The following is a 12,333-nucleotide window of genomic DNA, read 5'->3' as shown; positions in this document are numbered from 1 at the left end:
ATTTAATAGATAAATTATTACATAAATATAAATTAAAATTTAGCAAACAATCAAAATAATAAAAATAAAAATTTAATTGTTTCTATTATTTGTCGTATTACCCCATTATTATGCGTTATTTCCAAAAATAGTTATTTGAAAGTAAATTCAGAAGCGAAATAATCTTGATAAAAAATAAAGGCTACCTATATTTACCCAAAACTTTTTATTTCCTATATCTATGTCGAAAATATACCTACCCTTTTTTCTAGCAAATAGTTTCTTTTCCAACGAAGTTTAAAAATCAAATATTTAATTTTAAAAGAAATAAAAATCTGCTGTCTTAATTTTAAGAAATACTGCACCGATGAGCTTGTCTAGCCGTACTTTTGCCTTTCAATACACACACACATTGTGGTCATAGTATCCGACATATTCCCTGCTGCGCTTTTTCAGACCAATAGCTTATCTATGAAGTTATCGTGCTCATTTAAAATTTGAAATTTAAAAAATTCATAGTTTGGTAGACTCGAAAAAAGATAGCCACTCACGAGGTTTCAAGTATATATTAATCATTTTACAAAGGACTCTTTCTGTCCCACGGTCTATTACCTCTACCCTCCATACCTTAAAAAATGAAAAATATAACTAACGGCTTCATAATTGCATTCTCAGAAAAATGTTCTGTGAAAAAAACAAAATGATAAAAAAACACGAATTTATAATTTTCATAACCAATTTTTATTTTCAACCACTCCTTCAAAAATGGCGCTTACAATTCTAATTCTAACCTAATGTATTTATATATATTAGTATTTATACAAGTTATGGCTAATTTATGTTATAAGTAAGGTATTTTTGTTTGTTTTTAATTTCTAAAAATATCATTTTGTCCTAAAGACCGTTTAACAAATTTTTTTTAATTCATTTATGTTTATATATAGCGTTTACATTAATCAAAGACATGTTTTCATTGTTAGGAATCAATTGATCATTAACAACAGACCGTGCTGTTTTCATATCTTTAATTTTATTTCATTTATCTTTGAACACTTTTGATACCGATTTGGAAAAAAGATTTTTAATAGATCCGAACCGTTTTAATACAATAGAGAAGCTGCATTAATTTTTTTTTTTTTTTGCCACAAATTCATATATAAATGAAAGAATAATTCATCAAAAGTATATTTAAGTAATTTTTTTTTAAATTAATAATTCTATTTTTTTTATTAATTATTATTATAAAAAATAGTTATATTTTTTAATAAAATTAACGACTTACGATTGGTTGTGACGTCTTGATATCCCGTTGAGGCTGGGAACCAATTGGAATACGGTGGCGTTACTAAAGCTAAATGTTGACGTCTATGGCGTTTGAATTTACAATTTAGAAAAATCATTTTTAAATTGTAAAATATAAAACACATGCAACTTCTGAAATTCAACTATGATTCAAAGTTTTATATTTTCGATTTAAATATCAACCAGTCTCAACCTTTTCGTTATATCTGCGGTATCCGTTACCTCTAAATATAATAGCTATGGCGATAATTTGTAATATTTAAACTATAAAGGCTGAGGCATGCAGAGAACGATTTACAAATCGGGTATCGAATATCTGGCCAATATTTTAGTTTCTTGCGTCACTCTAAAAACGTTCAATGTTCGTTTTATTGGATATCGAAATATTCTTTTCAGTCCAATAAACGATCAAAACGCGTTCTGAGCGACATATTACCGACCAAACAACAATTGCTGGCTACGTGGCAAACAAAATTTGATTTTAAAAAAATCAACGAAAAATAAATCTTGGGAATAATTTAAGTATATGGCGACCAAACCAATTCGTTAACAATCCATTTTTGAGGCTCTAAGTCTCAAGGCAAGAAAGGAAGAAAGCTTATATTTACGAACAACTCGAATCTTTGGCTTGGCATGCTTAAAAATCTTACTAAAAGTGCAAAAAGTTGCACTTCTTGAAGTTTGGATGGCTTAAGATCATCTCAACAATAGAAACTAAACATCAAAGTCTGATTGTAGAAGTGACGCGCCAAAAATGTAATTGGTTAGGCCATATTGATTGAAATCCGTAAAGTTCAATAAGAACAGACATATCTTCACAAACATAACAGCACTCAATAATGAAATGAAACAGACTGGACTGTCCTGGAAACTTTTTGGAGTTGTGATCTTAATTAAACTTGGCACCGTGTTGTTGCGGCTCTAAAATCATAAGCTGAGATTATAGGAATTTGTATTATAACAGTTTTGTGTTGTAAATTTATTAATAATAAACTGGCACTTTGGCATTTTAAGCGTCATACTCTTTCTCAGAAAAGTGTTCATGGAAGGCTAGCTAGCTAAGCTTATGATTATTGGCCGTTGCGACAGATCTTTCTTGTGCACGCAGATTTAAAAATTTAAGTTCGGTAGCAAAAGTATTACATGTTTTTTTAAATATAAAACGAGCATTTTACGATTTTTGATTTTTTTTTTAAATTTTATTAATCTAAATATTTTTTAAAGTAGTTCTCCGTCCGTTTTAATTACATAGCGCATTGTTAACTTTTATTCTACTCAAACATCAAAAATATTAATATACATATGATGACCTGGGACCTTTTTAGACATAATATATTTTGAATATTACACAGGAGAGGTCACCAAGTATAATAATTACAGCAGGTGTATAGAAATAAAATTACAACTGACCGCGATTAATGAGGATGATTTGTTTTACATTCAAAACAAAACTGCCCACAAAATTAGATATATCTATATAAAAAATCAGTAAAGATCTTCGAATAAAACAAATGAAAAATTGGTTTCAATTTAAATTGGATAATTTTTGGATTAATTTAAGTTTTGATTATTTTTAATAAATACTTTCTCAAGTAAAATCGCGGAAAAATAAGACTAATAGACTAAATAGGATAGAATTCTAAGAAGAAATTTCCTTTGCATATTTTAAATCCGTTGTCGAGACAGAGTCTCTCGAATTATTGTTTATAAATTTCAGAATTTTTCTATTAATATTAGTCAAAATAAACTTTTTATAAAAATCTAATTGGTGATAAATTTGATTTTAACTAACATTAATCGACAAGTTCTCAAAATTAAAAACGAAAATTAACGAAATCCTGTCTCGTTTAAATAAATATAGCAAGGAAATTTTCAAGGTAAAAGCTAGAAAATTAGCTAAATTTTTCCAACAATGATTTAATTTTGAAATATTGACCTTTTACATGCTAGTTTTAGATTTATTTCAATCCATACAGATAACTTTTTTTGAATTCTATTCAAAGCGAAGAGTTATCGAGAGGAGAAATTGTTCAATTTTAGAAGATTTTGTCAAAGTAGACATTTCTTCAAAATAGCTATATCAAAAAATCAATCAATTTTCTAATTGTTTTATTGGAAGATCTTTTCTACAACTACGTTACTTTTCTTAAGAAGACAAAAGAAAAAAATAATTTGTACAACATATAAATACTTAAATAATTAAATAAGAAAAAAAACAAACAAACAAAACAATACATTTTGCAAATAAGAAAGGCAAAATAATAATTATATAATCAATAATGTGTGCTACTACTATGCATCGTCAATTTAATTTAAAAAATCACAAAATATTCTTAATAAAAAAATGGACCCCGACCACTATATACTTAAAAAATATTACTAATTTAAATATGGCATTTTCATTATTTATTTTTTAAGGTGGGTATGAATAAAAAAGTATTTCGAGAAAAACTATCTAAATTAATATTCAAATGAAATGGGGGATGATCGATTATGAGGTTTCACATTTTATGTTTTGTTTTCCTATTTTGAAACGAAAAAGACCACGCACAAAATAAAGTCAAATCGAAAATCGTCTAAGAATCCATATAAAATTTATCATTTGTCCAACACAAAATATATTGACGTTTTCGATTTATTCAATTTTCAAATTGTAATATTTTGCGACATCAAACTGATTTTTTACAAAAATCATACATCTATGTAATGTGTATTGCCTAGATCGATTGATATTTTGAATAATGAGTGATTTGATAAAAGACGGTATATAATAATAAAAGATAAAAGACTGGTTATCAGATGGGTGAAGATCAATCTTATACCGACCGTCTCTTGTACTAAATTAATTTCATATAATCATTACCCAGGTATAATTTTTTCTTTAGAAAGTTGATTTAATGTTGTAAAATATCACAACTAGTCGAATAACTCGAAAACGTGTTATTACTTTTCGTAGGACTGGTAAATTTTATTCAAAATCACATAAAGACTGATAGTAGGTAGTATTTTTGTTACATTATTTTGTGTAGGGCTATTTAAGGTAAAATTAATTTACGAAAAAATTATTCATTAGCGAAGATCGCGGTCATAAGTACAACCTTTGTTCATCTCGCAAATATCTACAAAGAGAGCCTATTTCAATTAAAGCTGAAAACTAGATGATTCAATTTTGAGTAGGAATTTCAGGCACTTCCATGCACCTTCCAAATAACAGGCAGTAAATAAGATTTACATAAAGCGTTTTTTTTTTTTTACCCAGAATCATCATGTATCATTTTTTTCGAAAAAAATACCACGTCTTCTTTCTTCGGGAACAAAATTTAACTTATGTGAAAAAATAATTTACATATGAAGGTCAATGCTACAATATGTACGAAGATATTTGAAATTATGAATAATTTTTTGTTTTATTTATTTTTTATTCATACGACCTGTGACTTTATTGAAAATTGGACGGTGATAATATTTGATACATAAAAAAAAGATTTCCATTAAATGAAAACATCCCTCATTTAACATTTAAAATAAAGCACGATTTACAATTTTTTTTAAATACAAAGCAATTATAATACGATGCTGAATTTGATATAGAAATTGGTTAAATTTTATCTCTGAATATTCTAGTTTTTTATAATAATTGCATTTAAATAAAGCAAAAAATTTCAATGTAAAAAACATTCAGTAAGTACGACATCGGATATTCTGATATAACAAATCAATAAATTAATATATCAATTATTAACGTTTTTCATAGATGCAGAAAGGTGAAAATAAAATATACAAATCATCGATCGACATGCATTTTTTTTTTTTAAGATTATAAAGAAAAATAATTATGGAAAAATTTTAATAAAAAATAAAACACAATTTATTCAACATCCGAACGCAACTTAACAAATTAATGATTTTTGATAATCGTAACAATATTTTCAATCCTCTATCGAGTTACAAAAAATCGTTATTATAAGTTTATTTTTTTAAATCGAAAAATATGTTTTAACCGCATTTATTATTAACTCTAATATTACAGAGATAAAATATAACACAAAACTATCTTTTTTTCTTTAAATTTTATGTTTAAAATACGAATAATTCTCATAGAGAATGATGCTCTCTCAACATAAAGGCGGCACTTTTAAAAAATTCAAACCTAACAACAAAGCTGGGCATTTTTTCTTCAACTTTCTCAAAAATAAATATTATCATGAGAAATTGACTGATTTTTTTTTTGCTGGAAAATATTTTTCATTTTTTTTTGTATTTTTTTTAAATATTTTTTTTTTTTAAATTTTTTGCTTTTCAATCTTATTATTCATGAATGTTTTATTTATTTATTTATTTTTTGTTTTTACTAGTTATTAAATAGTAATAATAATTAATAATTCCAATGAAAATTTTTCATCATATATCTCTATTGCTATCAAAATCCAGGTAATTTACTAATTAAACGTAATAGCAAATAAATTGCACTGGTCCACATTTGTCGTAAGTGAGAGGATCGTACAAGCAAGAACCTCCATAAGAATATAACAGTTAATAGCTGTGTAATGCGTTGAATAAATATTAACCTGCAAACAAACAGTTCAAATTAAATTTTTTTATCAAAATTGTTAGCAAAATCTAAAATAGTTTACTTTAAAAATGAAAATTTTATTGCTTTTCTAATCAGATATCGTATATCATTTATCTCAGTTGAGAAATTGATTGTCTACTTTATATATTTATCTGATATGGAAAACTGTCAATGAAGCTCTCTCCTAAAATAAACTTCCTATACTTGATTCTGAGTTGACAACGAATAAATAACTTAACTAGGATAACATTCTCGAATATGTTTTGTGCTCTGTGTAGTTTGTATTTCCACTAAAGTGGACCTAAGCCAGAACAATGCTTTCGAATTTCGAAAATTTGCACTATACACGTGATCTCACACCTATGAATAATTTGCGGTAGCGTATGATCACTTTAAAGCAAAATTACGAATTTTGGAGATTTCTTACATGATTTGATACCGAATGAAAGTATTCTCTTGTAAAAGGCGATTATAATATTCGTTTGTCTAATTTTGGGTAATTAATTAGGTTGGTATAATAACTTCGAAGCTATTTCCACAATGACTTTGCTAATGGGAAGACTTTTTTTTTTTAAAAGGGAGCTTAAAAGAAAGAAAACTCAAATAATTTTTTACCTTGATAAATGCGCTCTTGCTTTTGGTAATGTATCAGGTTTTTCTTTAAATATGTAAGTTCTAATACCCAAAACGTATTTCTCAAGATATTCGTTCCAATCAATTTGTGTTACATCAATATTAAATTCTTTACGATCAGCCGGCGATAACAATGAATTCAATACTCTTACATTATCATCTTTAAATTCCCATTCATGGCCTGTGAAATATTCTAAGCATGATGCAGCTTTTATTAATTTTTCTTGAATTTTCAACATTCTACAAAAAAACAAAATTATATTAAAAATACTTTTAAAATATACTTTCCGAATAACGAGTAGCGGACGTGAAAGAACGGTCTTGGATATTCCTATTAAATCTAAAAGTTGAACCAATGTGACGCAAGTTTCACAAATATCAATTAAGCAAAATCTTGTAATGACTTGGTCCTTCATATTCATTTAAATAAATTAAATTGAAACCATCTGACTACCGAAAATGGTAATTATTTTCGAGTGTATAAGTTGATCGTTTCTTTTTTTACTCTGTAGTAGTAGTAGTTTACACAAATCTATTTTGATAAATAAGAAATCATATAGAAAAAAAAACAGGGACGAAAGAGGAAGTTATAGAAATTGAGCCATAGCTAGAAACTTGTGTCAAAAAATTGGCAGCAATAGGATCAAGCTACATGCTGAAGCTTAAGAAAAGTTTACATGTATCTACGAAGAAAAAGGGACAAAAATACAAAACTACGAATCTATTTAGATAGCGCCTATTGCTTTTTGAACGAAATTATTTGACAACCGTAAATAAATAACGCAAAATAAGAATAATTTACATACATTGGTTTCTTTCCTAATATAGTTGATATTGTATCTAAAATGTAAGCCGGACACAATTGAAGCAAAAACACACGTGTTTTATACCAGTATTGATTTGATGAAATAATACCACCAGGATACCACATTACGTCACCTAAAACAAAATTACTATATTAATATTAAGTACTTATACCAAAATTAAGCATTAACATTGGGAACTAACTATTACTATTACGATTTAATATGATTGTAAATTATTTCAATGCTCTTTTGCTTATAAGAAAGATCGGAAAACTCTAGTTTTCTTAACGTCTTAAAGGCGTATAAGTAGTATAATGTGAAAAAACTTAGAGTAATAATGGATAAAGATTAAACTTACTAAATGGATGTTTTCTCATATATACAAAGCATATATTAATAAACTGATTCCATGTAATTGGTTTTCTTTTGCCCGTCGTTACATTATAAACTACAATTGGATTCGACAATGATTTTTGTACACCTAATGCTGTACTCCAGGCAGCGCATAACATTGTATTGATTACAATATCAACTGGAACTAAATCTGCAGTTTTATCACCCCTTCCAGGCATTGTGCGAAACATGCCTTTGCCAGCAGCTGCCACAATACCAGTTGGACCATTCCAATTATCAACCCATCCAGCCATTGGTCCTTCTAATGAAGATAACACTGAAATCATAAATAATTTTATTAATAAACATAATATGAAATAATAATAATACTTCAATCTGGAATGCACTATGTCTTTGTGAAAAGTTTGTTTTTATTTCTACCAAAAGCAAAAAAATGGTCTGGCTGTGTAGCTACAATAGGATTTGCTTTATGGAGGTGGAATTGACAATTCCATATAAAGAAAAAACATTTCGAAATCAGTACAAATAATTTCTGAAAAAATAATGAAACGATCTTGTTGAAATTTTGCATACTTTACGCTGATACAATTGAATAGTACTTATAAAGCGGATTATTTTTCCTTTATCAGCAACTAATTTTAAAAGGCAAAACACGGTCTAAAATTTAACGAAAAAAGTACTTTTCTGAATAAAACTGCCAAAACGCTAGCATTTAGTAAGGAGTACACTCATTAAATGAAAATATTTGTCGTGTGTGTCCATTGTCCATTTTATCATTGTGTGTATTGTCGAGTGTCTCCTATCTGACCATTTCAAGCTTGTCCGCGTAATCAAAAGATTTTCGTGAAGGAGCACCCAAAGAATAAAGCATGGAGACTAGATAAGGAGGAGGTAGAATTGACTTTGTCAACGTAATTGTAGAAATTATAGTTACTTTTGAAGAATACTATAATATGGGTGAAGTAAGCAAGTAACCAATTTTATTTTGAAGTGAATAAATATACGAACTACTACATAACGAAAAAAATCCGAACATATTTTATAATCAAACTAGCGCCTCATACTTCCTCCACTATCCCGGTGCAAAAAGAACACTGCTGACATTTTATTTGTGATAGCCATTTGTTTATATGGAGTTTGGTATCCTTCTCTGGTTACCATGCCTTAAAATTCGAATTTAATAATTGTTTTATTATATTCAAAAAGACAATGTAGATTAAGATTACTACATGAACTCTTATAAAGTATTTCGATATCTACGTTCTCGTTCATAGTCATAGTATTTCTATAGACTCGTATACATTTAAAACTGATTTGCGTGCTTTAATATTTGGTTTTCATTAAAGTTTAATTCCTGTCTTAATTTTAATATAATGCTTTGACTGTACACTATTATAAAATACATACATACCAATACTGGGTCGAACAATTGTAACAGGAAGACTACCAGCTAATTGTAATAGCATACTTTCAGCTAGAGCTTTCGTGAATGTGTAAGTATTTGGACGTTGTCCAACAAGTCCGGCTGTAAGTTGATCGATCATTGGTTCATCCAGCCAATCGACTAGTTTTGTAACATGTTCTGGAGCAATTTTTTGAGTGTATATTTGTTCCGATATTACTTGTCGTTCACAATTGCAGTATGCCGTTGATACATGAACTAATGCCTATAAACAAATTGATTACATATTATTTAATTTTTTTAAGTTAAGGATGCATAAACACGGTAGTGGGGAGTTCAAATTGTCTACATTCATAAAGATGTACTAAAATTCATCATCAAAGTTGAAAATAAGATAAAAATAATGTCGACATTAAAAAATGCTGAAGAATTTTTGACAGGACCAAAACATTACTTCTAGTAACGTTCCAACACATTAAATTTGTATACTTGACCTCACTTTTTTTAAATGCCGTTTTGAATAGTTTAACGTTTTATTAGGCAGACAAAAAAATTATCTTAACAAAAACCCATCGTCATTGAAAATGCGGTTATTATTGTTGGATTTATTTCTACCGTGTTGATTATATTCATTTCAGTTTTTAGTGACTTTAAATTTAAAAAAATAGTTACCTCTAACTTTTGCATTTTATGGCATAATTCTACAAGCCGTTTGGTACCGAGCATATTGATTGTAACACTTAATTTTAATTGTTCATCGAATTTAACAGTCGCTGCACTATGAAATACAATCGATACATTATTAAACAGAGTTTGTTGATCTATGTTGCTTATTCCTAATTCTGGTTGCGTAATATCACCTTCAATTGGTATTACATGATCGAGTACTGATGGATTATGTTTCTTTATATATTCCATTAACTGAAACAAAATTTCATTTAAATATTTTATAGTTTTAACAAACAAGTTTAAAGAAAAACGAGGTAACTACTCAAACTCGCAAGAATGGATTCATCATACGTAGTCGAAAAAAAGTCGTTTTTAGTTCGAAAATCGGATAATTTACAGTATTTTTAAATTTTTCTCAATGGCGGTTCTTCAAGAGTTAATAGTTTAAGGCTTCTTCATATCCATAAGGTTACTAGGAATATTTAACAAATTACATTGATTTCGAAATTTTGTAAGACTTTCAACTTAATTAAATCTAGTTTACAGATTGAATCGAGAATTGAATTTGGGATTTATATCGATTGTTCTGATTCATTTCAATAGGAAACCTAATACGAGTTTTAACATCGGATTTTACCGTTAGATATTTTAAAATTATTGTCGCCATAATTATTATGAGAATATTCCGGTCGTAGATGATTTATTTATGGAAAAACTTCCTTCAGAACTTCAAAAGTATCAACGGCAGGTATGATTATGAAGCGCTGTAGTTCAACGGTTTCCTTAATGGGATGAGAAGTCCTGTATTGTTCAATAAAAAGACTTAAGACGCTCTGTTTTTATTTTTATAAAACAAATGCTTTCTCTTCACCTAACCTTTCTTATCTCCTTAACCTTCAACCGTATTGGTTGCCAGAGATTAGTAGACATAAAAGTCGCTGTGTTTTATTATTTGTATTATTGTGTGAAAGCGACAATAAAGACAACTAAAGAAACTTTTTTCTTCAAATTATACTTTGCTTATAACATTTAGGTCATTACGAAGAAAAAGAATTTATTGTGTTGCTAATTACATATTATGTGTGATGGTATCACGATATGATGTCAGCAATTTACATCTAAGCAATATGAATTGATTACATCGATCGTGATGCATTTACGCATAGTATGTGAGCAGAATTTCCGAATTTCATCTTGCCATTAATTCTGGTCTTAATTTTTTATTGATAAATAGCCGGGGGAGGTATTTTCTTGACTTAAATTATACAAATGTTAAACCGGATACTATGAATCATAATTTTAAAAAGAAACTACTAATTTTGGTTAAATATAACTTACCGGTGAACTCAATAACTGATTAACGCGATCAGTCACTTGTTGTCCTTTCTTTGGTCGAATTAATAAATATATATTTCCAATACCCGGACACGATCGTAATAATTTTTCCAATAATACTTTTCCCATAAATCCAGTACCGCCAGTAATAAATATATGTCGTCCTTTATAAAAATCACTGACTGGTAAATAATGGGCACCATTTTGATGTACTTGATGTGTTCCACCATTCATCATAGCTGTGTTATTAGCCATTTTTTTTATACAATAATAATAGACTTTGGTTTTATATTCTAAATGTTTAAAGTATTTGGTTTCGTCTTCACAATATCTCCTATAATATTTTTAATATATATAATATATAAATGCTTCTTCGTGAATTAATATCTTAAAATTTGGCAGTTACTATGAATTTTTTCGTTTTCTACAGCTATATCAATTTTTTGACGTTAATTTTCTAATTTTATTTGTGCGACGTGGTTGTTTTTTTCCCACAATTCCAATTTTTTTCTTAGTTCTCAAAATATATATTTTTTTGGAAGCGACACAATCAGTTTTGTGCGAATCGAATGAGTAGAATTGTATGACCAAGGAAGCAAATTTTTTTGTTGTTGAAAATTTAAAGATGCATTTTTTTTCATAAGTATACCCAGAAAAAATGTATGTAGTTTCTTGTCTTTTGTTAAATGCTGGAAGATTTATTACAGTTTTTTAACTTATTTATTTTCATATTATAAGAAAGAAAATTCAACAATTCTTTTTTCTTAAATATTTCTTATTTTATAGTAACTGTTCTCAAGCATTGGCATTCTGTAACAAAAAGAAAAATTATGTTAATTATCACATAAAATTATTACCGATATAACAACTAGATACAGAAAATACTAAGTTTATATTTATTAATAAATTGGGGAACTCCACCGTTAATAATAGCAAAGTAATCTTAATTTAACAAAGTTTATTAATAGTATTCTAATGAATCATTGAGAGAACTTTAATAATATCAGTTGCTAATTTTGTTTATTTGTGCTTAGTATCATCATGGATACAGTATTTATTTTGTAATAATTGGTGTCTGCGGCATTGCCTGAATCTGTTTTAGCTGAAGTTCAAATCCCCAAAATAACTAGAGGCCCCGTGATCCTTATTTGCCCAGCGCATCCAAATGGTTATAAAAGACCCTGGACGTTGCTAGCTCTTATAACAGAATATGTGATAAATCAAATGATTTAATAATTAAATTACCTATAACGTAAAAAGGACAAATTTTAAGTATCATA

The 12,333-nt window shown here is 27.9% G+C and overlaps 1 protein-coding gene and 1 long non-coding RNA gene across 2 annotated transcripts in view; both read right to left on the bottom strand.

Annotated features, from left to right (window-relative positions):
- Positions 1 to 5,647: 5,647 nt before the first annotated feature.
- On the bottom strand, positions 5,648 to 11,429 carry LOC123300362 (putative fatty acyl-CoA reductase CG5065). Its single transcript, XM_044882928.1, has 7 exons — positions 11,057 to 11,429; positions 9,722 to 9,970; positions 9,059 to 9,314; positions 7,652 to 7,963; positions 7,294 to 7,426; positions 6,470 to 6,727; positions 5,648 to 5,849 (listed from the first exon to the last, which is right to left on the bottom strand). Exons 1-7 carry the CDS (start codon positions 11,306 to 11,308, stop codon positions 5,702 to 5,704), a joined length of 1,608 nt encoding a protein of 535 aa, XP_044738863.1. The 5' UTR covers positions 11,309 to 11,429; the 3' UTR covers positions 5,648 to 5,701.
- Positions 11,430 to 11,528: 99 nt separating this feature from the next.
- The window catches only part of LOC123300366, a 56,306-nt gene continuing 55,501 nt past the window's right edge, over positions 11,529 to 12,333 (bottom strand). Inside the window, exon 3 of the long non-coding RNA XR_006535381.1 lies at positions 11,529 to 11,863. This is a non-coding gene — a long non-coding RNA (uncharacterized LOC123300366). The remainder of the gene's footprint in view (positions 11,864 to 12,333) is intronic.

The sequence above is a fragment of the Chrysoperla carnea genome, chromosome 5 (assembly GCF_905475395.1).
Source record: "Chrysoperla carnea chromosome 5, inChrCarn1.1, whole genome shotgun sequence".
NCBI lineage: Eukaryota > Metazoa > Arthropoda > Insecta > Neuroptera > Chrysopidae > Chrysoperla > Chrysoperla carnea.
The sequence above is the reverse complement of the archived record's forward strand: the minus strand, read 5'-3'. Positions and strand labels throughout refer to the sequence as shown.